Below are 24,479 nucleotides of genomic sequence, written 5' to 3'. Positions count from 1 at the left end.
CATTCACAGAGAAAAGATTGTGTTCAATGATTTCTTGAACAATTCGAATGCAGTAAAGACCGGTGGTTAAGATAACCTAAATTCTCAGGGGTAGATAGCATCACTTGAAAAAGGGCAACAGGCATGCTTACTACTTAAGGTGAAACTGAAATCATGTATAAATTACTTTCTAAAAAATGTTTTAATAATTTTTAATAATGAGTGATAATAACTGAGCATTTACTCTGAAGTAGGCACTATGGTAAAAGTTGAAATGTGTTCTTTCATTTACTCCTCACAGCAGCCTTTTGATGCCAGCAGTTTTGCTATCCCCACTTTAAAAATGAGAAAACAGACAACTAGAGAAATAATTTATCAGAGTTATTCAGGCAGCAAATGGCACAGGCAGCATTTAAATCCAGAACTTCCGCACTCTAAAGTTCAAGTGTTTAGGCAATACACTATGCTGCAACTTATTAGAAAGATAATAAATATAATGTATGTTTTCCAAATTTAGTTATTTCCCCAAATGTGCTACCATCAACCTTGTCAACTTTCTAAACAACCTGCAGCCATTGATGATAATACAAGAAATTAAGTTGCCCTGCTATCCACTATTGTACAAAATTTTGCACAAGACTTAATTCTTCTAAATCAATGCTATCCAACAGAACTTACTATGGTGACTGAAATGTTTCGCATCTGTGCCTTCCAATAAGACAGTCACGGCCCATCAGGACCAGCTACATAATTTTGGGGTGTCAGTGCAAAACAAAACTGCAGGGCTTCCTGATCAAAATTAGTAAGAATTTCAAGAGGGTAACAACAGAGCATTAAATCAAGTGTGGGGCCCTTCGACAATGAACTGGGTGACTGCCCTAGTTACAAAACTTCACAGCTGGCCCTGCTTATTACATGTGGCTACTGAACACCTGAAATGTGACCAGTATAATTGAGAAACTAAGTTTTTAATATAATTTTAATTAGTCTAAACTTAAATAGCCACATGTAGATTGTAGCTACTATAATGGGCAGTGCAATTATACACTATGTCTAAGGGACCTGATTAAAACAAAAACTGAAATAAAAAAGCACTCTCCTGATTCTGCTTTGTGAACCATCTCTGAACTGGAAAAGGAAGAAACTAAGATTTAACAACTCTTTTGGGCACCATGCACGAGTATTGAAAATTGCAGATTTTATGGCTCTGATCAACATATTCTAGTAAGGTATTGCTAACAATATTCAACATTTTTTTTTAATCTTAGATACATTTAGCCAAAAAGCCTTTATTGAAAGAGGGAGAAAGAAAGAACACTGGAGCTAATATAGTGGTATCTTCTAAAAATATTACACTCACACTATGCAAGATGTGAATCAAACTATAGGAGCCTTGAATAAAATGAAAAAGATGGGTCATTGCTTATTCTGAATTTCTATCTGGGTGCTCCTAAAAATGAGATGAAAGAATGCAAATAACATGCAAATATACAAGTTCATAAAAACAATATAAAGCACCATGCCCTAGAAGCATGTCTACTATTGCAATCACTATTTCTAGCTGTGTCACCTCTGAGAACCAGTCAGAGGCTGCAGGTATGGTGACGCCTGCTGCTGCACATAGCCACTTGGCTGCTGCTGCATCTGTCGGAGCCTTTCCATTAGCGCCGGGTTGGAATGTGCAGATGGATAGGTCCTGGAGTTATAGCTGGGAGAGAGAACCACACTGCCAGCCTGCTGTTGTGGCGTCTGCTGCAAAGACATCTGTGTTCCGTACATCGTATAGCCCTGAGGCATGGTCTGTAGGCAGGCATAGAGACCAAAGTCAGTGTTTCAAAAAGAACCCAGGAGTAGCCCCCTGAAATTCACTGTCTGCCGATGTTCTTATGACTCAGAATATGAGGACGACTACCATGGAGGCAGAGAGGCTAGCCATAAAGCTACAGAATGAACTAGTTATATAACGAATTACCAGAAGATGTAATTAAAAAACAAAATGAAGACTCATTTGGCGAAGAGATTAGTTTTAAGATCAGTTGCTTATTTTAAGGAAAGGAAGGCATGTTTCTTTATAGGCAAGCATCCACACCTTTCGTATACGGATGACATCAATATTCAACAGATCCCAAGCATCAACTGATGTCATTTCTAAAATTAGTCAGAAAAACTACCCCCATGCTCAATGTAAATTAAAATAATGGCGTACACTTTCCTGATATGTGACTACACCTCCTTGGATCTGATGAATGTGACTGCAGTAACTAACCAGTTACAAAAAGGAAAACCCAATTAATACCCTAACCAGAGAGTAAGGGTGTAACTGGTGACGATTCATTACTCTCTAGTCCACCACTGTACCAATCATCTGAATAATTCTTTTTTTGATGCAATATTAATATATGAGAACCTGTTTCTTTAAATCTTGACAGCTAATGTAAATGGAAAACCTTAGGTTCTGCTGGATCACTATCTACAATTTAAAGAATAGAATGCTGATTAAAGTAGAACAGGACTGCTCTTCAAATCCTCGAAGCACCACATTTAACGTAGTTTAGTGGCTCTGACGTGGAGGACAGAGTAACATATAATGAACTCCCAGCAAGCAGCATGAATGGATCCAGGCTGTAGGGCTCAGTGCTCATGAAGGCCAATCTCAGCTTTCCTTTCAGTTGTGAACACAGTATGAATTGTTAACCCCGACTAACAATCTTGCCAACACCCCTGGCCCGATTTGGGGAGTAACGGTAAAAGTATATGGATGCAGAAATAACAAAATTATTAGAAAAAAATAGCTCCAAGTTAACATTGTATTAAGGCAAGTCTACCAATTGTTGAGCAGCTGCTGTGTATCTCGTGCAGCATAGCACAGTTCCATAGGTTGTCTTAAATCCTCACAATGTTCGTTTCTATTTTATAGGGAAGGAAACCAAGACTCAGGGTAACTTGCACGATGTTACACAGCTAGCAAGTGGCCAGGAATTGCGCCAAGGTCTAATTCCAAGGCCAATAATCTTCTTATTCTACCATGATTTCTCTTTGAAGCTCTCTTTGAATACGATAAATTCAATCATAAATTACATCATTATATATTATAACATAAGTACTCTGGGACTCTTTAGCATTTCAATATCTACAATCAGCATTGAGAGATTTGAATTTATTTATGTTTTCAATTCAATAATATCCTAAAATGTTGTATGTTCATTAAATTAATTAATCCTGAGACTTGTTCAATAATCACTGGTCATGCTTTTTTTTTGAAATGTCAATTATAATCTAGAAGCAGAAGACGTAACTAAGATCTAGACCCCGAAAGGGAGTTGATATCCTATTTACTTAGTTTCCCATTCAAATAAATAGCAATAAAAGTCCTGGCAGAATCTATAAAGCAAATGTAGGTACCTGTGCTTGCTGCAGCCCTGGATACTGGGGGAGTTGAGGGGAGGGCCGTGCTTGTGCAGCAAAGAGAGCAGCCTGGTCCCCTGGCTGGCCCTGGAAAACAAAGCCAAGGCAAACTCTTGATCATAACAATGAGGGCTTGATTTGAGCTCCTGGCTAGTAATCCCAATAACCTGTGACACCAAATCTCATTATGTGAATACAGAACTTGCAGATTTCCAAACTGCATTAAATTTGATTCCTCATCAATTTCCTATGTGTGTAGAGACTGATGAACTTATTATTTCTTCCAAAGAAGACTACAGATATCCCCAATGATAACAATACAAGCCATAATACAAGCCATAATAATCAGTGAGAGGCTCTGAGACAGTGTTCTCGTATACTCCAGGGTACTAATGTCCCTCTAGAGTGAAAGGCGTGAGTTCCATATTGTGAAATCCGAAACCACGGTCACACCATCCTGTGCCCATAAAGGAAAGGTGTGGTACATACAAATTCTAATTACAAATTTCATGACTTTTTAATAAAGTTTCTTTTAGTGACTGAAAAATTGCCTATTTAGCCATGTATTCAATGGATGAATTTGGTATCTCTTAGGACTATAATAAATCAATAAAAATATAATCATTAAAAATTTATGTTAATAGCAGATACAATTCTAACCAACTACAATATAAAATAGAACCAATTAACATCTGTTCGCCAGTCTTACTACATGTTTTGGCTTTAGGGAAATAAATATTTAATTCATAAGAGTAGTCTGTATTTTATGTTTGGCGGCAGAAGCCACTTCATGGAAACTTGCAGTAATAATCACGTGAGTAAAGAGGCCTAGCTTCCAACCATCCCTAGGTTTCCTTGGGACTTACTAATTGTGAAGAATGGGGTTTATCCTAGGGGTTTACTACTGTTTTATATAATAGATGTCTGCATTTTTAAAAGGTGCTAAATTATAGTTATACAAAATATTTTGTTCTTGGAAAATAATATAGATATTTCTAGCAGGGGAAATGGATAAACATTTAGCTTAAGATGGAGAACTCCAATAATTATTAAACATCTATTATATGCCAAGGGGCTTCTTGCTCTTATTCCCATTTTCTCACAGGAACTCTGAAGGGAGGGTGTATCATCTCCATTTTCTTTGGCCAGGAAAAGCCAAGCTCAAAGAGCTTCAGCAGCTATGTGAGTTCAGCTAGACCTGGCCAAGCCATCAGCTGAACTCAGGTGAGTCTGACTCCAAAGCTCAAGCTCTTTCCATTATGATGACATGCCTCCATAAGTGATATTAAGGATGAAAATATTTAAAACCCTATTGGTGCTTATTATTTAGAGACATATAGCCTCTTAAAATTATCCCAAAAAAACAACTATGAGGGGGATTTCTGTTGAGATTTGTTAAGAGATACTGAAATAAAATATATACATCAGACAGTGAAGCCCTTTCTCTGATCCCCAAATAAAATCAATTGAGAGCACTTAAGAAACTTCTGCCTCTCCTAAGGTGACTCTATCCACCCATACATGGACCAAACATGAATTTCTGAGAGTATTTACTATGATATCTGTATATAATGGCTTCAACAAGATCTCACTTTCAAAAATAGGGTATCATGAAGATACCCTCTGCCTTTAGCTGATTAATCTAAGTACAAATGCATCTCTATTTGATTGGGTCTAAGTAAAATAGCCCCAAATCCCTCTATGAGAACCCAAAGTATCCAAATGGCTTTTGATTCTCCAAAGACTATGCCGAGGAGTCAGTAAATCAACCAGATTTTAAAATGCTACTCCTCAAATCAATGCTATCTGACAGTGTCGTGTGAGGTCCCTGAAATACTGTTTTGTGCTTCTCTGGGGGCACAAATATATGTATATTATCATTTTTACAGAAAGGAAGAAAAATGAATTATTTATACATGAGTTAGAATCTTGAGATCCATAAATAGTCTACAATATCCATGACCTAATTTGGTTTGAAGGGAAACAAAATGTGACCTGTATGTGACAGTTGCATGCAGATGTGTAAATCAGATCTAACTCTTTACTCTTCCTTTGCTTATTGGAGAAACTTATAAAACAAACTATGACTTACATGTGGGGGAAAAGTAGAATACTAATAAGGTAAGTATCTAACTTACTGGGCTATACTCTTATTGACAAATAACAGTTGAGATTGTAGAAACAAAAAATATGAATTAAAAACTTTTCTACATTAAACAAATCACAAAATAAACATTCAAAGAAAAACACTATAATTTCAGAAGAAGCAAGGGGAAAAGGATCAAAAATTTCAAATCAGTTTTTGTAGTCTGAAACTCCTGTATTCTCAGTCAATGATTATTGTCTAAAGGTTAACTATTTATGAGCACATTATGTTCCCTCCCACCACCTGCTTAAGTATAGTAGGTAATAATTCTGATGTGCAATATCCTCCCTGAGGAAATCACAACCACCCCAAGTTGACTAGCACTCTCCAAGTGCTCTGTGAATAGCTTTGTTATCAAATGTTGCCCTGAATTATTTTGAAAAACACCGCAGTTTCTTCCCCCCAAAGTGAAATCGCTTCCTACTGTTCTTTGGTTTTCCCAGGATAATGCCAGAAACACATTATTTCAATTTGTGAAAAGAGTTCAATTTGTTGGGAAAATAATGAATAAGAAAAGTTCTTCAGTGACTTGAAAGACTTTACAAATGCTAAATAAGGACCAAAGCGTGAGAATAATCAAAGAAACTAAAGATAGAGACTCACTAAAAGTTTTTTAATGTAGGTAGGGATGGTTTTGCTGTATTAATCAAGAAAAGACTAATCATCCAACCAGGGACAGGCCAGGATGACAGGTGCAAAGTAGGATCGTGCCTGGCAAACTGGGGGCATATGACATAGGTGAGCTCAAAGAGATGCTGGCTCAAAGGCCTTTTGGATCACTTGAAATTAATTTAGTAAGTTTAAAATTTTTGATAAATCATCCTCAATCATAATTTTCATTCTTCTGAGTCTTGTTCTCTTCATTAGCATTCACTCTCTCAGTCAACTGAGCATATGTGAAGACCTCTTTCTAAAAGAGAATTGGTTATACCTCCAACTAGCAGACAGTAAGCATTATAATCAGCAGCATTTCAGGATCAGGAATTTTGTATCCACTCGATTCACTAGTAACGTTTTATTTTTCTTTTCCAAATCCCCATTTAGTAAATTTTCAATAGTGTCTAAGGGTCGCAAGTAGGGAGGCAAGTTGTACCTGAAAAACACAGCCAGATTTTGTGACTCTGATTCTGAAAATGCTGGTTTAGGAATAATAATAAAAGTCACCCAATGAAAACCAGTGGGTAATGTTTTATGAGCCACCTAGCAAATAAAGTTTTATTTGTGATACTAGTTTGGAAGGTACTGAGTAATGGTGCCCAAGGCTAAAACACATGATGAGATCCAGAAGTTACGGTCATCGCATTATACTGGTATATTTTGTTTTCTGACAATAGACAGAGAAGATTCTATAATTATTAGAGGTCCTGTTGACCAGTTATGTTTGATTCTTTTATAAAGCTCTCACATTAAAGATAAATTGATTGAAAATCAACTAACAGTAAGATTAAGTGCTAGAAAAACTGATTCATTCTAAAATAAACACACCTCATACAATAATGAACTTTTACAATATATTCTATTAACATGTCCATAAATAATGAATATAATGATTGGTTAAGTATGTACATTTATTAAATTTCTATTAGAGAATATTAAAGGAAAATAAGAATGGTGAAAAGGAAAGCAAAGATATATACATACATATTCCCATTAATCCGAATGAATATAGAAATCATAGAACCTTTGACTTTAAATACTGCACAAAATATTTTGTCTATTCTTTCTCTAAAAAGTAAAATCAATGATTGATACAAATTGTTTTCTATCAGAATTACATTATTATCTGAACAATAAATGGCTACAGCAAACATAAGCTACCTCTAAAATAGTTTTAAATCTGATGTTTAATTCAGGTTTTTAAATAAATAAAAACCTCACCTGCTCTCTGTACAACACAAAACATCAAAAAAATTGATAGAAAAATTAGTTCTTTTCAGAAAAGTCTCCATACTTTCCTTTGCTGAGATAACTATTAAAGAAATTGCCCATATAATAAGTATTTAGTAACCTAAATATTTCCAAAGCTTGAATATGCAGTTAAGGATATTTTCACCAATGTATAGAAAATGTTACCCATTAAATTGGCAGTGAAACAAGTTGACTTACATTCACATGAGATGTGTGCTCTTTTTTATTCTAATGCTTCTTGGGTTTATGTTGTAAGCTGGCTACCTGATACAGAAACCTATAAGTAATTTAATGCAAAACATGCATTCTTAGCTAGCCCAGGCAAAGCAGTAGAGGTGAAGTCTTATGACATGCATGCACAAGACCTATGCTGGAAAAAAACATCTTCTCCATACCGGAAAGAAAATAGAAATGATGCATTCTGTTGAGAATTTTGGAATAGCCAGTGAGTGGGATGTGATGAGAAGGATATATTTCATAACCACAGGTTTCATTATCTTGCACTGGCCTATGAGGCAGCATGCCATGCGTTCCTCTACTAATGATGTGAGTTACCGCAGAGAGAAGCAAGAGCTCGGAAAAAGGAGGGCTCAGAACTGGGACTGAGATGAAGGTGCACAAACTGGTCTATGCTCCCAAGCCCAGGCTATGAACGTCCACTGGTTTCTGTACACATATGATGAAAATCATGAGGCAATCAAAGGGGAAAACTTTCAGAAATAAACTCCATTAAATTGAACATGGTCAATGCATTCATGAATTTGTGTTACAGTCTCAAACATAAACCAAGTAAATAACAGTGAAATGAAGACTATAATTATTACCAGCTATAGAAGAATAACCTGCTTCTCATTTTGATGTTCAAAGAGTAATGCTATAAAAGTTTATGTAAAAAAAAAAAAAAAAGAAAGAAAGAAAGAAAGAGGAATGACAGAGCAGGGGTGTTACCATTATGTTGTCAAAGTCTTCAAGAAGGGAGACAGCAGAGTTACAGAAGTCCTACAGAAAAGGGGACAGCAAGAAAACGGCAGACAATACAGATAAGACTTTTTAGCCTAATGATGTGGGTAGCCAAAATACATATGATATAGTTCATTTTAAAACAATGTTTCAGGGAGTCAAGACTCAAAAACTCAGACCCTACTGAGGTTTTATTCATTCATACGCCAAACAATACCACATAGGCTGGGACACTGAAAAATAATATGGCAATATTCATGCAATAGAATAGCACAAACTGGACGTTAAATGGTGACATAAAAGAGGTAGAGGAGAGATCATACACATACATTTCCTGTAACAAAGGATGCTGACGCCCCAGTGAAAAACTCTGAGAGAAGCCTTCCTAGAGGCTTCCTAGCCTATAGGCAGTGGATGAGCTCAGGACATTTGGGTCACATTAATTGGACAAGACATTCAGTGAACAAGTCAGTAGGTCATATACTATTGGAGAATGTAATTAGATAGCTCCAGCCCCAGTAAATGCAAATGAAAACAGAGCATCATGTTAACCACACATTCAATCAACCACAGTAGACAACAAACATTTATAGTGCCACCAACAGGGAATCTGGTTTTAAAAAAGGGAGCTAAATTTATGAAAAAAAATTCCTATTTCTCAGGTAAATAATTCCCTTGTTTAATCATTTTTATAAAGATATTCCAAGTGACATTTTGTCTGAGAAGTAAACATTTTCTGCTCACTGAGTTTTAGAGCTAGAGATGAGACAAAGGATTCTCAATCCTAATAGAAAAAGTTATTTTATTACACTAAGGACTAGTAATTTTACTACACTAATAGAAAAAGTATTTTACTACACTAAGGACTAGTAATTTTACTACACTAAGGACTTTCCCAAGCAAACAATATCTATTCATTCTCACCATTTTAAGTACAGGCACATGACTCACTGCGTCTGCACACTTAGATCCAACAACCATCTTTGTATTAGTCCATTCTCTCACTCCTCTACTCCATTTTGCTCCTCTGTATCATAAAAATCAAGCTTCGTGCACTATCTTCTAGACCAGTATAGCTGCCTAATCACAACTTCAGCAAATAAATGTGCACCTTTCTCACCATTCGAATAGAAAAATACCAGGTAATAAACAAAGCACTCGCTTCCCTGGACAAGGTTTCCAACCAAGGAACAAAAAAGGGTTTAGAATATATTTACTAGTTCAGTGGTTTTTGTCCTCTTAAATTCATTTTTGTCACTGAGATGGTTAGAAATTATACTCTTAGTAAATGCATTAAAGATAATTGTCAAAACCCAAGAATTGTTTCAACAAGATTACTTTTGCCTATCTTCTTTATCAAATAAGAATAAAATTATTTTGAAATATGCTTAAATTATACAATCAGGAGAATTGTAGAAGGGAAAACTTGAATAGCTAGTAAAGTTATAAAAGATGCCTAAAGTCACAGGCAATCAGGAAATGCAAATTAAAATGCCATAATTCAGTAACATTTCACCTGCTCTGAATGAGAAAATTAAGGTCTGACAATATCAAAGGTTGAAGAGGATGCAGAAAAAGGAAGAATACTCATTTAGAACTGACAGGAATCACCACCACTTTGGAAATTGAATTAGCATGTCCACTTCTAAGTACATACTCTAAAAACTCTCCATATGTACAGAAGAAATGTACAAAAATGTTTACTGTAATGCTGTTAACAGTAAGAAATGTTTACTGTAACGCTGTTAACAGGAAATAAATGATCATCAATAGGAGAATGGATAAATGTTAATCTTCATAATGGAATAGCATCCAACCAGGAAAAACAAATGCATAAAACTAAATGTAACAAAGTCGATATAACTCAAAATTTGTCAAAATACAAAAGTTGCAAACAAAGCAATATACGTGTAAGACTATTATAGAAAGTTTTAAATCTGAAAGTAATACTTTATAATGTTTATGTCAATGGATGCAAAGATATGTAGTAAAAGTATAAAAACATACATAAGAAAGAAAGGCACTAGATTCATGATATTGATTCTTTATACGTAAGGGAAAATGAGAGGAGACAAAGAGCCTCATCCTTTATCTGTAATGCCTTATTATTTTTTTAATTATCTAGAATAAATATGGCAGAACATTTTTAATAAAGCTAGGTGGTAAGTACATTAGTGTTTGCTATATTATTTTCTATTCTTGTCTGCATGTTTGAAGTACACTGCTAAAGAGTGAGCAGGAGAGAGAGCGAAGGAAGGAAACGGATGTTCCAGGGCGATATCATATCCATATGGCAGGAGATCAATTACCAGACAGAAAAGGTGGCTGTTCAACTTAAAATGAGTTTCATCAATCCAAGAGGCCATGTTTTCAGGAAGTTACAGATTTAGTCTGCCAAAGAGCTAACAACTCTGGGAGGCTCTGACTCAGTCACTATTCTTCATTAAGTTACCTAACGCCTTTATTTGGGTACACAGTGATGGCACCTGCTCCATGGGTGACAAGTTAGTGTTCACATAAGTAACCACTAGCTATAACTGGGCACATCATTTTTGTCCTCTGTCAGAAATCTTCCTCTACAACGTCATGAAAATCTTTCTGATTTGTTATCTATCTTTAGCCTATAACCAATTGCTCCCTTCCAAATTTGTCTCAATCAATTTAAGCTAAAACTGATTTTTGTCTAGCTTACTTTGGATTTCAAAACTGCTTGGAGTTGATTATTACAAAGAACAAAAAATGCTTTTGTGCACTGAAAGGAATAAATCAGGATAAACTGATACCAGAGCCAAGGAATAAAATTAAGTCTTTTTCCTGTGTCAAGACAAGAAAACTTAAAAAGCCTCTTCCCTAGAAGGTTGATATGGTGGGAGGGGGGAAGGAAGTTCCTTCTTGTTAGAAGAAAATCACTGGATATAAGAAAAAGGTGACTGGGAAACAATTAAAGCAGCATTTTGCGTTGTTGTAGCTAATAGTCTACATTCTGTAACAGTCCTCATAGGCTATATGGAAAATAAAATACAATGATTTGTTAACACTGAAATTGGAATCAGCCCCTCTAAAGTTTTTATCACAGAATTTAGACAGTAAAAACATACTGCTCTAAGACACCAAAATGTCTATTAGGAAAACTAAACAATACTCCTTTTTATTGGTCTCTTCTACTGGTGATCACTGAGCATTAGATAATTAATGTAATTATACAAGAAAGCATTCGATGTGCTTTTATTCTCTTTTAATCCTTAAAATATTTAAGAAAGTAAAGATTATTTTTATGGGATAGGTATTTTCTCTGAAATAACAACCACCATAAAATAATACTAATAAAACAATGATAGTAAATATGGCAGCTAACATTTTTTGAGCACTCACTATGCACCAGCTACTACTGTTCTAAGGGCAGCTAAAAGTATTAAATAATTAATTTCACAAGAACCCTATAAAGTAGCTATTGCATTAGCTCCACTTTATAGGTGAGGCTCTGAGGCACTGAGAGGTAACATAATCACTACAATGAGTCCCATTTTAATTAGAGACCCTCAGTAAGAAATGGAGAGTGATCAGTTTTACTTTCCTGGATGAAAACTGTAACTAAAAGAATTAAAACAATTTTCCTTGCCAAAACATCTTTATGCACATCGATATGCACTAAAACCATACAAAAATACACTTGATTATATAACAATCATTATATCAAATAATTTGATTAAAAATACCTAACAATATCCATGCTATTTAGCACCTATTTTCTAGACACTAAACCAATGTCTTAATATATTCCTGAGGAAATATAAGATGGTTCATAACAGATAATTCCATGACCCACTGAAGTGGATATTCAGTCTCTGCAGCAGAATTAGAGCTATTTGATAATACTATTCTGGATTTCCTCATGCACTAAGGCTAGATGATTCCTACATTCATCAACTTCTCTCTTTTAGATGGGAAGAGGCAAGTTCTGACACATATCCAGAATTCAGGAATTTGTGTTCTCCCTGCTCCATCTAGATTTTCAAAATAACCATAGCAGAGGTCACTGCTGGGAGAAGTTTCTGGAAGCACTCAGAGGAACAGCTATGAGACGAATTTCTGGATACTAATCCATACTGCTAAAGATTAAAGTTACTAGGAAGCTCTAGGCTTTTGGAAACAGCTGCTCAAAACATGAATTCACTCAATAAATACTTCATAGATTTCTACCCTGTGCTCAAGAGATGAAAAGATAATATAAAATATTATAAAACCCAATGCCTGACCTTATAAGGTGGGAAAGGGGGAATTGGGATGGGGGTCACCCACAACTGGCCTAGGGAGCACTCATATCCAAGACTTGGAGAAACTAGTCAGGCTTTAAAAGCACCTATTAAAATTCAAAAATCATGCTTAAAGATTAATATAAATGGAAATTCTCCAACATGTTTATTGCATTTAAGGAAATGGATTTCTGTAATTAGAAAATTGCTAGGATAAGGAGAAAAGATACCTATTTCATTTTCCCTGTAAGCCAAAAAATTACAAGTTCTTATGTAACCAAAGAGAATCACATTATGCGTAGGCATTTAATCTGAGAAAATGTTCCTGCTAAAATTGGAATCAATGATGCTCTACCATTTCTTATCATGAAGAAATTACCAATTACAAAAATAACTAATTGCTTCCAGAATCATATATTAAACCAATTTATCGATATCAGTTATATTCCATATAATTCTGCCTTTACTCTCAATTTTTAAGAATTAGCACAAGAATTTTTTTCTGCTACTATATTTAGCTAGATTCAGGTATATTAATAGTTTGTACATGATCTACTAGGAGAGAGGAGAGGAGCCAACACTTCCCTCAGAACTGCCTAGGTGCTGACACTCTAGCAGATGCCACACGCATATCTCATTTACTCTATGTAGGAACACTCTACCCTTGACTACACCACGTATGCAATTCTCTTCCTTATAAGAATACTATTTTCCTCAATGATCCGCCACTTTAAGAATGGTGATCGAGGGAGGAAAAAAAAAACATCTGCTTCTGAAAGTCCTTCAGAAATTCTAATGCACGTTTCAACTGTTAAAAAAGAATATGGGAAAGGGGTGAATGTGAATATTGAGCAAATCAGTATTATGAAGTTGAACTTTTATTACTTGAAAAAGAAATTTCTGATTTCTCAAAAGGAAAAACAAACAAAAAACAAAAAAGAAAAAAGAAAACGCCAACGTTCTGACAGAGCTGGTACAAAACAATTGGAAAAAGAATGACCTACCTATCAGTCAGTTCCTGTTAGTACAAGCAGTACAACTTTAGGTGGTGTAAAAGAATAGAGTCAGGTATTTTTGAGTAGTTAGAGGTAAGTGGGGAAGCAGTGGGGCCCTCCAGGTACATTTTAGGTTATAAGCTTGCCTTCTCAAATACATAAAGATGTCTTTGATTACATGTAGATTATTCTATTAAATTCCTTTAAAATTTTTGCTTTAGGTGGGCTAATAATAAGGCAAATTATACTCTGTGGTGAAAAGGTAGACATGAAAAACTAAATAAATTTATTGCGAGGTAAATTTTACTTAGGCTTAAATTACTATAAAAAGGAGCTGAATTCATCCGAGTGGAATGGTTACTCAACTTCTAGTAAATTTTTAATTTATCTAAATAAGAATTTGAAAAAATGGTATAACTATATTTGTTCATCCCCCAAAACAGCTAATATCCCACTGAGGTTTTAAATGGCTCCAAACATGCTGCTGATTTAAGCAAAATCAGAGCCTTTAAAATATTTTAATCAAACATTCATTATTTCTGGTAAGACGCAACTTAGGCCCATCTTACCTGACACCCAGAGATTTTGAGCAATCACTAGGGGTCAAAGAGGGACAAACCTGTAGTGACTGTTGTTTCTTATGCAGTTCAACTAGTTTCCTCTTTCCTGACCTTCTTATAACACAGGTTAAAAAAAAAAGGAATCATTTTCAAGAACGCATAAATCACTCTCCCACCCCCAAGCCCCCAAATCACTACGTGGACTGAATGTGGAAGTGCCATAAGTTATACAATACATATGTGTCTCGATAGTTATCTAAAACACACACAAAAAATTTTTAAAAGCATTAGAATTTCTAGCTAATTTGAAAGTTTTGTCGTTTTTCTTAGAGCAGGACACACCTATAGATTGGCTACTTCCTTTGAGGATCATAAAAGTGTCAAACTCACAGGGTTGCTTTGAGATGTAAGATAAAAAATATATTTAAAGTGCTTGGAAGTGTTTTGGCAAATAGTAAGTGCTCTATTAGTGTTAGTTTATTATTATTATTATTATTATTATTATTATTTTAATCATCAAAATAGTGCAATTTTTTTAAGAAAAACTGGAAAATACAAAAAGTATATAGGAACTAGAAAAAGAAATACAATCTTCTCCCTCTTTATTGTAATGTATTTGTACAGATTTGTGGCTTTCATGAGTCTATACTAAGTTTTATGTGACTTCTACCTCTGTTTTATTAAACAATCACTGTCATCTAAAAAGTTAAATTGGGTTATGTGGCATAAAAACAGAAATAATATAAACCAGGAATTAAATATATCCATATACTGACTGTTAGTAGTAGTGTACTCTTTGTCATATATCTTATAAAGCAAGCACTCAAAATAGAGTGTGCGCAGAGCACTGTACGAGAAAACCTAAGGAACATATGGGCTTCAGAGATACAACCTCAAAGTAATAAATTGAATAATAATACATAAAAGTAGAGCTAAAAGGAGTACAAAACATGGTGATGATTAAAATAGGGAATGAGTGCTCAGAGAAGGTCACTTCAAGGATGAAAATTCTGCTGCTTCTAATTGACTACAAAATAACTGGCTCCCTTTTTTGTTTAAAGGCATATTCTCAATGAACCTAAGACACTTCACGTTCTTATTTAATTAAAGATAACAGTAAAATGCAAGGGAGAAAAAAAGATTTATAAACCTGTATAAAAGAGATATATCTGCACTCACTCAAGTACACAGGGATATACACGCAGGAAGAATATGCCACATTCCCTATGCTCATCCCTCACTGGAGGAAAATCACGAAACACAGAGACTCCATTGCTGGATCTGGACAAACCTGTTGGAAAGGTCGTGCCTGGGCTTGCCTAAGGAGCCGCTGCTGCTGCTGCTGCTGCTGCTGCAGGAGCTTCATCTGTATCAGGTGCTGCTGCGATGTGATCGCGTGAAGGGACGGTGGCTGCATAATGGCGCCCGAGCGACGCTGCAGCATGTTGGACAGAGCTTGTTTGGTATTGGTGGGAACGAAAGGGCCGGCAGGGTCCAGTCTAGAGCCACCTACAAAAGCAACAAGAAAGGGCTTTCTACACGTTAACACAACAGGTCTTCCTTATTTTATCAAAACGCAGAAACCTCACCTTCTAAGCCTCAATTTATGAAGCAAAATGGAAAATAAGGCACTGCCTCATCCCCCTATACAAATATTAAAAATTTGTTAAGGATGGGGAGGGTGATGTAGGAGTGATTATAATATTTAAATGACTTCACTGAGGTCCCACATGAGCTGATAAAGTGAAAGGCCTGAAACACAGTTGTCAGCTTAATTTTGGAATCACATGGGTTTTAAATTATGGAAGGCCCTCAGGAACCGGTGTGAAATGTATTGCCTTTGTGGTATATTTTGCCAAGTGTCCTAAGGAAGGCTTAGAAACTTTTTTTTGTAATTTTAAACAAATTTGAAGCTCATGGTATTTAAGCTTCTTTACCATGGCAAAACGAAAATGCCTGTTTTGTAATAGGGAGGCATTAAAATACTTTGAAAACTTGAAATGCTTGGAAATTTAAAATACCTTGATTCTAAAAATAAAACACATCTTTTTTGAAGGCTAGACACAAAATAAACAAAACATGTTAATTATAGTGATTTTAAGAAGCCAAAGGAAACCCTTAACACCTCTGCAGATACAATTTGTCAAATGTCTTTAAAGAATTTGAGGGAAAAATTTCAACATTTGCTGGCTTCAAATTAGGTACCAATCCTTCACTCACCAGATAGTCTATATTCTTTAATGTATGTACGTAAGAAAATTTCTGTATAAATACCTAACAAAAGATGTTTTATCTTTTTTTAAAGCAAGGTGTATGACAGGAAGAAACATTTTAAAAGACAGTCACTCAAAAAACCCACATTCTTTTAAAGAGTCAGTACCACAATCAGCCATATGATTTATGAAGTAATTCAGTGATGCTTGAAGAACATTTGGGAAAAAAATGGAAAATCTATTTGAGTAACATATGGCAAGGTAACTTTTGTTGAAGCAAGAATTGGAACTATACTAATCCATAAAAACTTAATTGACTCATTTCATAGATAAGGGACATTCTTTTTAAATATTGGACTATGGTCTTCTGTCTTTTAATTTTCCTAACTTTTCTATAATCTTGTACCTCTGAATCAACTAATATATACACACACACACATACATACACACATACATACATACATACATACATGGCTGAAACCTTCTGTATAGTCCTACCTAATAACTTTCCTCCTCCTCTCCCATCAAATGCTAATCTGAATTTGGCATTTATTACTCCAATACATTTCCATATAAATTTACCTTACCAGTGTGTATAAATGAGAGAGAGATTGGTAAAGATGCGTGTGTGTATGTGTGTGAGTGTTTAACTAGGTATAAATGGAAGCATATTGTACATACTCCTCAACTTCACAGGATTCATATTTTTATGAAAATCTATTATTTCGCACATATAAAATCTTCAGAAATAAGTGTTTTCTTAAAATTTATTTCTTACATGTCATCATATTATGATTTATCTAATACCCAAGATCCTCAACTTATGTATGCCTTTCATATAATTTTAGGGAGAGAGAGTATGTGTCTTTATAAAGTACTTAGGCTTCAATTCATAGACAATTCTTGTATTTGATTCAATATCTACGAAGTTTAAAATGCTAAAAAGTTCATAAGAACCTTGGAATTAAAAAGAGAAAGTCAAAAGAGAAGATAGTCGTGTATTATTTTCCACATTTATCATTAAATCCAGTTTGTTCTTTGTGGTCTACATTTATCCACTCAACAATTCACCGCAAGCCAGATGCTGCTGTAAGTTCGGGGGCTACTATAGTGAACATAACAGAAAAAATACCAGCTCTCACAAAACTTACATTCTGGGACAGGCAGATAAATATATAGTATATAAAAACAAGTGCTGATGCTATGGAGAAACAGAAAGAAAGGGAGGGTAACAGAGTACAGGGAAGGAGTGTGGTTTACAATTTAAAACGTGGCAGTCAGTGCAAGCCTCACTGAGAAAGCAGTGTCTGACCAAACCCAAAGGAGGCAGGCAGTGAGCCATGCAGATGTCTGAGGGAGAGCACGCCAGGTACAGGGACCAGCAAGCACAAAAAGCCTGAGGTGAGAATATATGATATCATTTACTGAGCATGTCTGCTGTGTCAGGCTATATTCTGAATGCTATATAATTTTTTTTTAATTTACTTTTAATTATACACACACACACACACACACACACACGTTATCTGTGCATGTGTGTAATATAAACCTTATTTCATTCTTCAAAAAAGAACAGGCATTTTATCTATTGTGTTTACTGCAATATCCTAACACCCAAAACTACGTCTGGCACATCATGAAACTCAATACGTTTTGTGGAATATATAATTGAATCACCCATCCTATGATGGTATATATCAGCATATCCATTTTACAGATGATCAAGCTGAGGCACAGAGAAATTAAGACTTGGCCGAGATTATACAGTAGGAGAGTGGCAGAGCCAGACTTGAATCTAGAACTCTAACTCCCTTACCATCTCTCTAAACCATTAATTTACAGGACAACATTAGAATTCGCCCCTGCTTTAAGCCAAGAACCAAAAATTTTCCTCCCTAGGCCTCAAAATGCCATACTCAATTTACCATAAAAAAAAATCAAAAAAAAAAATCACACTATACCACAGAATAAACTAAGTAAATATATTACATATTATAATGGCACAACCTAACAAAATGCAGACTGAGATCTCAAAATAACCTAGTTTGGTAAAACAGGTAATTTTTCCTTTAGATGTAAAATTAAATCCTTTTCTAATTAAAAAAAATTTTTTTTAATTTACAAAATCTTTCCAGATATAAAATTTACTAAGTTTGAATCAAAGCAATACTAAAATCAGGACCATTTACTCTGGATATGGCAGTCTTCCTTGTTGATACCTAAATCTACTTGTTGAACCAAATATTTGAAATCCTTCATGGTATAAACAATTTAAAATTCATAACATAAGAAAATAACAATAAGACACTGTGCAAGACTGTGTAATCTTTTAAAATGTTGGTTAAGAACTATATCTGATAAAAATGTACGCAAATTTCACAACATAAAACTCTGATCAACTTCATATCTTATAGCTTAAATTTTCATCAGTGGCTAATTTCCACCCAGCACTGGATGAAAATTCCAAAATCAGTACATAAACTCATAACTGAAACCTTATTTCAGAAGAAGAAAGAACATTTTGAATGGAGAGAAATACAGAAATGTCAGTTGAGCACTTAGTTCTTGAAAGTTCCAAATTTTGTGAAGGTTTCAGATTAAAAGCAAGGAGAACCCCAAATGAAGAGGACCTCAAGCCATTTCTCATCTTGGAGTGACCTGACTATGCTCTCTCTTCACATACCTGGAGTAAGAGACTGGTTCTGAAGGAAAAAGCCAGGCTGCTGGGGCTGACCCATGAGGTTGTAGCCCCACAAAGTAGACTGTGGATGGTGCATCATTTGGGAGGATATGGGTGAGTAATTAGGAGGCACTCGGTATATGTTGCTCTGTGGATACTCCTTCAACATAAAGTTAAAAAAAAAAAAAAAAAGGTTACTTAATCCACACATCACATAGATAATTAATGCAAATTCTCCCTCTCACATTATTTGAGATAGCTCCTATCCCGATAGAAAGGGAAAGATGGAAGGCAAGAGTCTCAATATATTCTCTGCAAAATACTCATTTAAGTTAAAACATCCTTGACTTAAAAAGTACTCAGCTACAGTGGGGGGAGATGGAAAAGGTGTTTTCTAAACTCTGTTTTTAAAATACTAAAAGCACATTTAAGATGCCAATACTGACCACTACCCGCAGCTGAAAGAGCATCTTCGGTTGCTAAGTCTCTCCATCATTTCATCTTAGGAGGCCTTCCCGATACCTTGCTTCTAGATGAGAATCATGACAGAAAGGCCCACAATTCTTCATACCAGTTCCCAGCCTAGACAGTATCTTATTTCCAGTTTTCAAGAGAGCTCTATAGTAGACTCCATCCTAACCTACAAACATAGTCCCATCCTATCCTCCCACTCCTGCCCCCAGGTCTCTTGCTCAGGGCTTCTTCTTCCTTACAGCATCTGCGAAGTCTCTAAGGATCAGAACTGAATGTTTCGATCGCTGCCACCTTCTCTCCTTCCCTAGTCTAGCTCTAAAAGATAAGGAAAAACAAAACCTGCACTACACCCCATTGGGAAGAAGCAGCCTCAGGAGTAGTACGGAAGACATGACCAGGACTCACTTGGGGAATGAGATGAGTTTTAGGTCTTTTGCATCTGAAAAGAACAGAAATCCATCTATGAGAAGAGACAAGTTAGAAGACCCAGATTTTGGGGAGTGGCAGTCTGGCCCTTATTAAGCATTCCTTTCAGGACAATGGAATATTGATTGGAAGACTACATGAGAAGAGAGCACTGACATTCAAGTGACATCTAAAAGTGATGGCAGTCATTTCTAGAATAATAATAATCACCAAGCTATCTGCTAGAAAAAGATATGTTTTGGTTTTGACATAAATGAATAATAATAATAATAATAATAATAATAATAATAATAGTCATCATGTCTCAGGACTAAATTGTGAATATTTTTTCCACTGCACAAGAACACCCTTGAAATTCATAGGAAAATGTCTCAAATTCTCTCTCAAGTATTTTCCAGGTGAAGTTAAATGGAAAGATATTTTTCACATTAATTCTGTAGGTTCCATAAAATTATTTCTAAATTGCCATCTCATAGATTTCTGTTGTTTTCAAGAAAATGTTGCTATAGGTAGAGAAGGCTAATAGGCAAACAAGAAGTGAAACTATTTTAAATTATGTTTACTTTATCTTTTATAAAGTCTGAAAATATGGTAAAGAAACAATATACAGGAAAGTTAAGATGGAATGGTAAAATATGAAATCTCAGAAACATCTTATTTGATACATTAGATGGAGCTTAATCAAGGGAAAAGCAAAGAGTTTTTTTATGTTTATTTAATATATCAACTCCCAAAATACAATAAACATGTAAGAGAATGAGACTTTATGGGTCTTAAAATTTCAAGTTTCAAATTTGAGAAATTATGAGGTACTGAAATATTAAGTATTATCCACAATGGAAGCCTAAGATTTAATAATTATAAAAAGTAAAGAAGGAAAAATTAAAAGCTACATAATCCTGCCATCGGTGACAAATCACTGTCTGTGGGTCAGTTAATTACAACAGAGCCTCATTAGCGTAACTGTTACAAAAAGGCTTCTACTGCTTTTAGCAATGTTTCTAGGGATATCCTTTGGGCACTAGTAAATCTTCTACTAGATGCTAAAGAGCCAAAGAGCTCTCCACTTCCCGTACTTACATCAGCTCTTGAGCTTGATTTCGTCTTGCGCTTCCTTCCCTTTGTTTTCTTCTCTTCATCTGTTGTGGTTTTTCCCTGATCTGACAGCTCAGCTGATTTCCTCTCTGGTTCCTGAGAGATGGGAGATGCAGGCTCTTCCTCTTCCTCTTCGGGAGGCAGGGGCAGTGGCTCGAGGTAGTAACTCCGGGGCTTGGGCATGGGGTGTGTGTGATACAAAAGGAGGTGATGCTGCTCCTCATACTTGATTACTTTCCGGTCCATTCGGACTGTCCCGAACCAGGCCCAGGACAGAGGAGCTGGGTTCTTCTGCCCCTCAAACAAATCCCAAGGGGACACCTTCTGCTTTGTAGAGACCTGGAGACCCTGTGGTGAGATAATGCTCTATGATCATGTGTTCAGATCTTTTTCTAATTAGAGGCCAAGCTTGCTTGGGATCATGGAATCGGAGAACATTTTAGCTGCTGTGGGCCTCAGAGAGAACCTTTGCATACAGCAGACAGGATAACTAACTGGTCCATGGTTATACATTAGATCACTGGAGAGCAGTGACTGGAATCCACACCTTACAGTTCAGTTGCTCTACTCTACACCACATGATGCTCTGTTAACAATGTAACACCAGATAGTCCAGTGTATTTTACTCTAAAATGGCATTTTTTCATTTAGTTTTTTTTTTTTTTTTTTTTTTTGACAAAATAATCTAAGAAACACTGAAAAGTTGATCTTTACTGTACTAAATTACAATCAGTTATAAACCTTCGGAATCTACTTACTGTTTTTAGGATAAAACAAAATTTAACAGTCAAGTTACATTCAGCCTCTTATTGGGCTCAGGTTAACTTCAGACCAAACATGAATGGACTTGATTCAATATGGGCACCTTTCATGTACTTAATAAGCCCGTCTCTGAATAGTTCAAAATTTACCTGTACCAACAAGTACAAATGAAATCCTTCAATTCAAGCTTATCTCTACTGAAGAGAAAATGTCATTGTTTCTGAAAATAAAAGTTTCTTAGTTTTAATATTAATTGGTGATGTCTCTTGGTACCTTCCTTGACATATCGAGAATACTTCAAAATGACCCTGAAAACAACTACTCAGGCATTCTATAATTCTCCTGTTCTTATTTACATATACTCTTCCATGGGTGTCTTCAGTTACCATCTGTATATTGACTGCTTCCACATATGTGTCTTGATATTAGACCTCTTTTCTGTGTGCCAAGACCATATGTCTAAATGGCTTCTAAATGTCTCACCACTGGAGAGCTCATTGGTGTTGAAACTCAACTTGCCTATGATTCTAGCTTTTTCTCTCTCCACAAACACACCGGTATGTATAAGTACTCAAGGTACTTCAAATTACTGCAGCACTGCAATACTCTTATGAGCCACATTTTTTCATGCCTCTACATAAACTCTTCCCTTTGCCTGTCCCATACTTATCCCTACCTCCCAGCTAACTCTTAATCCTCCAAAATGATTTCAGTGTCAGTTTTCCTGGGGAGCCTGCTCTGACTACATGCTTCTCATCTGAGTGTGATGGCTCCTATTCAGGGTCCTCTAACACTCTATAACATGACACACAAATCTTACCACACTGTAATCATATATCTACTTCTACTTGAGGATTGGAGTTCTGTCTTTGTGATTTTAGAAGTCTGTGGTTGCTCATATTCATTGAAAGAATAATGGACCACTTCTTCATATTATAGAAGACCTTGTTTAATATCTTATATAAATCAAGTGTTTATTAAATATTGTTTAACTGATAAGAAAATAAATTACTGTCACTTTAAACATTTTTTTACTCAAAATAGTTTACTACATGAAGGCATTTAACGATAAAAATTTTCTTACCTAAACATATTCTATTTTCGATTCCGAAGTAAAATTAGATCTGGTCTTTGCTAATTTTCCTTTTTTTTTTTTACACTAATTTTTTAGTTTTCCATTGGTGGGCTTCAGAATTTCACTTAAATTCAAGTACAGTTTTAAATGAAGATCTTCAAAGATTTGATTTATTTATATGATAATGACAATGACCACTGCACTTAAATAATAAGAATATGCTTTTAAAAATCAGGGAACTGTAAAATTAAAATGTTGTATATGCTTTATAGGAAGATAAGAAAATGTATTTCATTTTTATAAGTTTATTTGTTTATATAATGAAAAAGAAACATTTACTCTTGCCTGTTTTTTATCTATAGAGTCGAATCCAGCAATTTTGTTTCCCTTTGTATCAATCAAGGAACCCATAGGTTCACAAGTGATGACATCACATGTCTGTTTTGGCAAAGGTAGTAACTGTCGAACTTTGTCGATACTTTCTGACTGCTTGTCTCCTAGCTCTTTCTAAAAAAGAAAGAAAAGGGGGGAAAAAAAGACAGAAAGAGAAGTGGAACAAAAATTACAATGAAGGCAAAAGTTACCCAGAAAGAAGTTCTCTTATGAAACATTTCCTTTTTTATAGCTGGAACGTTCCTTAACCTTGAACATGTTCTATGGTGCAGCTCTCAATTAGAGTGGTACGTGTTTCATTTCTTCATTTTGGGTAGAAAATAGAACTCATAAAAAGGCACCCTTGTTACACAACAAAAACCACAGTGCTGAAATGACAAAATCCAGGATAGTAATTGAAATCAGAAGGCAGGAGCTGCAGCACGGAACAGGTTCTCGAATCCAGGGTCAGACCATAAGGTAACCATTGGTTATTTTATTGTAAGGTCATCAGATACATTAATTTGTTTTCTATGTCAATTGTTTACAGTTTATTTCAAAGACTGTGTTAGTGGTTAGTCAAATGAATTGGATTTAGAACTATCGGTGTAAGTAGTTATTTTTCAATTGCATGTACCAGTCCAAGCACAGATTTATCCTAAATCTAATTGGTTAGATATTTTGGTTAGATATTTGATAACGGATTTTGGTTAGCTATTTGATAATGGATTTCTAAAGAGCCTTAAAAATTAAGCATGTCTTATGAATATAAATTTTTTTAAAAAGAAAAATCTTCAAGCTATATGCTTATTACTTTTGGGTACTGGTAAGCTAAAGTAAAGCAAATAGCAAAAAAATCATACTACATTAACCTGAATGTAATAAATAACATTTAATTTAATGAATAGTAAATTAAGATAGAACGTACTAAATAACAAATCCATAAACAATTTGAGCTCATGATAGAAGCAGGTCACAAACTTACTTTCAGTTTCTTTACTAAATTCATATATGCACGTTTGTTCTCCTCAGATCCCCCAGGGGATACATTTGACAGGTCAGAGGCTAATGTTCCATTGATTAAAACACCCAGCATGTCAAGAACTGTAGTGAATAATTCACTAAGAGGGGACAGAAAATAATTATTTTCACCTTAGAGCAAAACCAAGTCACTCT

General features: G+C 35.2%; 1 protein-coding gene across 19 annotated transcripts in view; it reads right to left on the bottom strand.

The window, feature by feature from the left end:
* MED12L (mediator complex subunit 12 like) overlaps positions 1 to 24,479 on the bottom strand; it is a 318,700-nt gene that overhangs the window by 20,945 nt on the left and 273,276 nt on the right. For 18 of the 19 annotated variants that reach the window (XM_025042472.1, XM_025042480.1, XM_025042483.1 and 15 more), the window contains 7 exons: positions 24,289 to 24,424; positions 23,277 to 23,438; positions 21,080 to 21,442; positions 19,103 to 19,259; positions 15,498 to 15,715; positions 3,382 to 3,471; positions 1,550 to 1,779 (listed from right to left, as the gene is read on the bottom strand). In XM_025042472.1, the coding sequence (XP_024898240.1) occupies positions 1,550 to 1,779; positions 3,382 to 3,471; positions 15,498 to 15,715; positions 19,103 to 19,259; positions 21,080 to 21,442; positions 23,277 to 23,438; positions 24,289 to 24,424 (1,356 nt within the window). The remainder of the gene's footprint in view (positions 1 to 1,549; positions 1,780 to 3,381; positions 3,472 to 15,497; positions 15,716 to 19,102; positions 19,260 to 21,079; positions 21,443 to 23,276; positions 23,439 to 24,288; positions 24,425 to 24,479) is intronic. The other variant, XM_025042477.1, reaches the window with a different exon arrangement.

This window comes from Pteropus alecto, unplaced genomic scaffold (assembly GCF_000325575.1).
Source record: "Pteropus alecto unplaced genomic scaffold, ASM32557v1 scaffold239, whole genome shotgun sequence".
NCBI lineage: Eukaryota > Metazoa > Chordata > Mammalia > Chiroptera > Pteropodidae > Pteropus > Pteropus alecto.
The sequence above is the reverse complement of the archived record's forward strand: the minus strand, read 5'-3'. Positions and strand labels throughout refer to the sequence as shown.